The 6,000-nt window shown below is 32.2% G+C and overlaps 1 protein-coding gene across 2 annotated transcripts; it reads right to left on the bottom strand.

The window, feature by feature from the left end:
* Positions 1-410: 410 nt before the first annotated feature.
* Positions 411-3,954, bottom strand: LOC133033619 (myb family transcription factor PHL6). 2 transcript variants are annotated; one of them, XM_061108595.1, is made up of 7 exons: positions 3,599-3,954; positions 1,785-2,635; positions 1,487-1,685; positions 1,326-1,402; positions 1,205-1,244; positions 1,049-1,124; positions 411-954 (listed from the first exon to the last, which is right to left on the bottom strand). In XM_061108595.1, exons 2-7 carry the CDS (start codon positions 2,415-2,417, stop codon positions 564-566), a joined length of 1,416 nt encoding a protein of 471 aa, XP_060964578.1. In that variant the 5' UTR covers positions 2,418-2,635; positions 3,599-3,954; the 3' UTR covers positions 411-563. The 2 variants fall into 2 exon arrangements, with proteins under 2 accessions (XP_060964578.1, XP_060964579.1); XM_061108596.1 differs by lacking the exon at positions 3,599-3,954 and adding an exon at positions 3,276-3,506.
* Between the last annotated feature and the right edge of the window lie 2,046 nt (positions 3,955-6,000).

Here is a 6,000-nt window from a genome sequence, read left to right as displayed (position 1 = left end):
GACAGATCTAAATATATTGTTAAAAGTACTTTAACATAAAAAAAACTCTAAATCATAAATCTATAGAACCTTTGCTAAATTAAAGAACAAGATGATAAAAGATGAGCAAAAATACTGACCTGAAGCCATTGGAAATTGTAGAGAGGGTTATGATATTCCAAAAATACACCATCTTTTTAAAGTATTTTCTCTGATGGGGAAGAAGATAATACTAATAATAGCATATTCATTAGGCTAATTATATTAGTGTGGTTTGTTTCAGTCTTTTTTTTTTTTTTGAAAGGTAGTTTGTTTCGGTCTTAAATAATATAAAATATACAAAAAAATGATATTCATTAATTGAAAAACCATGTAATAAGAAAAATGCATATAAAACTTTACAATGCATTAATAGAGGTGAGGAGAGGTTGTTTGAAACGAAAGATAAGATAACAGTTTTTCATATCTATCAATCAAATTGCTTAAAGAGTCAAAAACTAATACCAAAACTAAAACAAATATACTACAAATTTGGCTAACTCAATGATATACAAAAAGCTCACATAACATACAATTGAGAATTTTCAACAATCATCATCATCATCATGAAGACGGATTCGTTTGTTACTTTGTTTTGGATCACAATCATGACTACTTTGAGTAGATTTGTGCTTGTTGAATGGGGGAGAGGACGATGCAGAGTCGGTTTTAGAGTCTAGTTGTTGGCTTGATGATACAACAGCACAAGGGGAAGGCTGTTGGTGAGACTCTTCACAGCTCGGGCTACTCAATGATGACAAAGCTTGAGAGGAAACCAAGGCACTACCAGCTTTCTGCTGTTCTTCTAAGATCTTTTGCAAGTATCTCGCGTGCTCCTCTATGCGCAATTGAAGAGCCCTTTGAACCTCAAGCTGCTCATGTAATTGTTTCTGAACTTCCATTTGCATTCGAAGAGCCTCGGTGATTTGAATACTCCTGTAAAAAAAAAAAGGGAAGAGAGCTTGGATTTTCATTCTTAATAGAAGACAATGATTGGTTTAATATAAAACACAGGAAGGACAATGCTGACCCTTTTCTCTTGCTATCGATTTCGAAGCTACTTAATGGTGTTTTCTTTTCTTCAAGGCCAGCAGAATCCTTCTTCTCTGTGGTGACAAAGTTTATGTTAAACTCATTCATTTGAGACATTTTTAGTAATGACCAAAAACCATCATGTCTTCCTTACCTTCCTTTTTCTCTGGGATATACTTGGCAAGTCGGTATTTCTACAATAATAAAAAGGATTAGCTGTTAATTCCATCACCAACCATACTCAACCAAGTAAAGTAAGAATCAAATTTCATTACCTGTAAGTGACTTTTAACATGGTAAATTGTTAAGCCTTCAACTTTCATAACCTTTAATACACCCTTTGGAGTAGCCTCTACATTCAAAAAGCAAGGTAAAGTAAGAAGTTTTAGCATCCCCATCGCCATGTCAATACAAAAAGGAGAATTTGGTTACTTACTTTCAGCTCCATCAAGCTTGTTAACAGCCTCTACAAATCGCTCGTGGAGTTCAGGCGTCCATCGCATTCGGGGTTTATGTAGAGCAGCAGGTCCAGGAGATGGGACGTTTAAAAGGGCGTCTACAGGTGGAGCCGTTGAGCGAAAACCGTCATCAGACATCAATCCTATGGATGGTTTTGGTGAAGTCTCATATATTTCCTGAATGAACAGAAGAAATCAATATTCAAAAGGTTACAGCAAGTAAAGGCAATGCAGCTTGAACCCCTAATAGAAATAATAGTATCATAATGAACTTACATCAACTCTGGGAGTTTCTGCGTGGTCAGAGATACCAAAGTCAAGTTCATCAGTCAAATATTGCAATTCCAAGTTATCAGTGAATGCTACACTATCACTTGCACAGCTCAGACCATGAAAGTTACTGTGAGAATGATGAGATGCATCCCCAGATAAATTAAGAAAGTCTTTCATGAGAGCTTCTGCTGAATCAGATTGGTCCTCATCAAATTGATTGCTTAAATCTCCACTGAAAAGCAATGGAGAACTTGTTGATGCAACAGCAGAAACCGACTGGTTACACGATGGAGGTGGAAGAAAAGGCAAATTCCCAAGATGCCTTTGTGTTTCTGAGCTCATTGAAGACTGGTATAAACTAGTGCAGAAGACAGAAGACCGCGAAAATGAACTCTTAGTATGCTCAACATGAGAACCAGGAGACATAGGAGTACTACTAGAACTAGATCCAAAACTGTACTTAGGAGGATGTATAGGAGAACTAAGAGACTGTGTGCGTATGAACGGCGATGAAAGTGAAGATGAACATTCACCACCCAATAAACTCTGCCCTGGACATAAAGGAATGCAATATGAGCTTGAGACTTCTTTGGAAGCCTCTCCTTGTGTCATTGAAACAATACTTTGATGACTCATGGCGGTAGATGAAACCCGAGCTGAATAATATCCTCTCCTGATTTAGTTTCAATCCATACTCTTTTTTCTCCTAAAAGAAACAAAAATTCACATTTTGACAAATCAAATTGGCTGCAGTTGCTTCTCTGGTGTGGCCATATTGGTGTACTTCAACAACTTTTGCTTAGTTTAAAGGAACTCTGCCTAATAATCCAATCCATCAAATGAAGTAGTATTTCCTGCAAACAGAAAATGACAATAGTTTATAATTATTCAATGTTAATATGAAAGAAAATATATATGATTATAGACCCTTATTGTTCCTACTCAATTGATTAATTTTTCTTAAACTAGGAGTGCACCACCACACTGCAGAAAATGATCCTACAGTCATCATTAAATCAAAATAATTAAGTTCTAATCCGAAATGACATTGACTTTTTCTGCTCATAAGAGCCACAATTATCTCATAAAAAAACAAACCAAATTGCCTCAAAAGTCCAATCACCAAAAGAAGAAATAGTGTCTTCAAGATCACTATGTCAAAAACAAACATCATCAATCAGCAAATTGAGATCACAATCACATTTAGGCCTTGTTTAAGTAAATGCAGTATTAATTAAAAAGATAAGATAATATTATATATCTCCAATTGGAGGTGGCAACCTAGGAAATTCCAAGGACTCAAACTTGTTCTGAGATCACATATAGAAGGCAACACCAGCACCTATTTGGGCACTATTTCACATATCAAAAGATTGAAACAAATTTGGATACATGAGTTTTTAACAAAAATCAGAGAACACTAGCACCATAAAGTTGTCAAGAAATCAATCTAATCTGCTTAGTAATATTCAATAAATACAAAGTTCATCTTACATTTTATCCCTCAAGAATGCAAAAATGGGACAAAATCATTGGCCATGGAAATCCTAGATTTAAACAAGCCAAACAAAACTCAAAATATATGCTGAAAATAACAAACTTAACATAACAAGTGTAGAATGCCCAACTCTCCAAAAATAAAATATTAAAAAAAAATCACATCAAATCACCAAAAACAAAAACTGAAGACTTTTCTAAAAAAGAAAAAAACAAATTGAAGACAAAACCAAAAAACCATAAAGTATGAAACTTTTTTATTATTTGCTTCATTACATTAAACCAACCAAAAACAAAAGAAGGAAAGAAAAAGAAAATACCCAGTTGCAGAAGAACCCCAATCAGGAACAAGAAGGTAGATTTAGATAAAGAAGAAGATAAGAGTTGTAGAGAAATGTAAGAAGAAAAAAATGAATTGAGATTTGGTATTTGGTTATTTTGGGTTGCGGCTAATGATTGAGTTAGTGAGAAATTAAGGATGATGTGATGAGGTAAGCCATGTAAAAATGGAAAGCTTTCAACTTTCATTGAAGGGCAAGCAAGTGAGTATAGTTAAAATAAAATTTGGTATCCCACGCGCTCTGTTAGAGGAAGTTAAGTAGACGCTCCAATGGTGTGTTACATTTTGAAAGTAGCTGGTTTGTCATTTGTCAGATGCCAATGTCATCTCCTTTCTTCTTCATCTTTGGACTTTTCTCTTACTTATTTTATTCAACAAACAAATATCAATTCATTTTCTTTCTTTGTATTGATCATTACATTACAAATTGGCAAAATAATGCAACGAGAATATACCATTTTAGTCCATGTAGACCAACCCTCATTAGTGGTTTTTTTGAGGACCAAAATTGACCATTTTTGTGCTTTTGTTTTGTCTAGTGTATATAAATATTACGCCATAAAACCCAACTCCGTAAAATTCTAATTTTTTTTTATATATATAAAGAATCACTTGAGAGGAAGAAATCTATAACATTAAAATGTGAATGGGTCCCACTTGGTTGAATGGTAACCACGCATTTCATTTGACAACAAATGGCGGGGTCTCTATCCGTACGCATTTATACTAAAGAAAATTAATTAATTAATTTTGTATATAAAAAGGTGCAGTGTATAATTATATGATGACGTTTATTTATTAATGTCTTTTTTCAAGAAAAAATAGCTCCACACTAATACCTTAATATTAGAGATAGGGGTGTGCATAAATCGATCTAATCCAATAAGAGTCGATCGATTCAATTATAACCGACCGCTAAACATTAGATATCTAATTGTGATTGGATCGAATTAGATGTTATTTTTGAATATCTAATTGGATCGGATCGAATGGTGGATGAAGTGTCTAAAAATCCAATACATCTAAAATCCAATAAAACTAATTAGTATTTTCTTTTAGTTTGAATGAGTAACTAGATTTTATATTGTTATACGTCAAATTTATATGTATATATGAAAATTAACATTAAAATTTTACTGTTTTTTTTTTGGATTGGATGAATCCAGTCCAATCCAATACATACTGGACCTAAAATATTAAATGGATCCGATCAGATCCAAAAAATACTAGGTCTAAAATATTGGATAAATTCAAATTAAACAAGTAAATATATATGAAATACATCCAATGGATAGGATCGATTGGATGGTGGAAATTAATTGGATCGGATCGGATGGTAAAATCTAACATCCAATATATGATTGGATCGGATCTGGATATGCCTAATTAGAGGAGAGCTTGAGACAGTTACTGTGCCTAGTATTGTGATTAAGTATTGTCTTCTAATTGGTAGTAATTATTTATAATATTTATTAAAGTAAAACAAGTGGGACCTAATATTAAATTGTACCAATATATTACACCTCATAAAAGTGTTAGTTACTATAAGTACCCTTTAGCATTTTTCATAATATTATATTCAAAAAAATAATATTAATGTAAGACCATCTCTGAGAGATGTAAAAGTTGAGTTATATTTAGTAGAAAATTATTGAAAGTGCTTAGTATTCTTTTCAGTGTCATACCGCTATTGATGTAATTAAGTATCGAGTCTCATATAACTTAAAAAATAATTTTTAGAAAATATCACTAACTAATTGTGAGCGCTACCTATAAAAAGTATTAGTGTCCAATAACAATATTATATTTAGTATAAAAACAATTTTATGACACTTTTATATTAATCTTGAGCATGAGTGGTACCCAACACCTTCTATATGTAATGCCTCACAATTAGTTAACGATATTCTCGTCTATTATTCCGTCTTCTTTAATGTCTTCTTTTTACTGAAATTATAATATTTAAAATCCATTTAAAACAATATTTGTTACATATAAAATTACTCAACATTTTTATGTACCTTTATTATTTGATAAAAAAGTATACGTGATGAATGATAGTTATTTTTATCTCTATTGTTAAAGTGGTTTAAGATAAACGGCAGGGATTGAGTTAGAATTGAATAAGGTAAAAAAAAAAAAGTAATTTTTTAAGAAGAGTCTAGTTTACATATTAATTCCTTTTTTGAACATACATATTCCTTGATTGTAAAACAACTAACTAATATTTGGTCACTCCTTTAAGTAGTTTGTAATTAAGGGGAAAATTCTACTTTAGGTATATACGCACGTAAGTTAGCATGAGTTGTTGACCTTTTATTTGAAGTCTTATCTTGTCTCATCCAATTAAGATAATTTAAACCTCTATATTATCTCTCTTAT

The sequence above is a fragment of the Cannabis sativa genome, chromosome 1, assembly GCF_029168945.1.
Source record: "Cannabis sativa cultivar Pink pepper isolate KNU-18-1 chromosome 1, ASM2916894v1, whole genome shotgun sequence".
Classification (NCBI taxonomy): Eukaryota; Viridiplantae; Streptophyta; class Magnoliopsida; order Rosales; family Cannabaceae; genus Cannabis; species Cannabis sativa.
The sequence above is the reverse complement of the archived record's forward strand: the minus strand, read 5'-3'. Positions and strand labels throughout refer to the sequence as shown.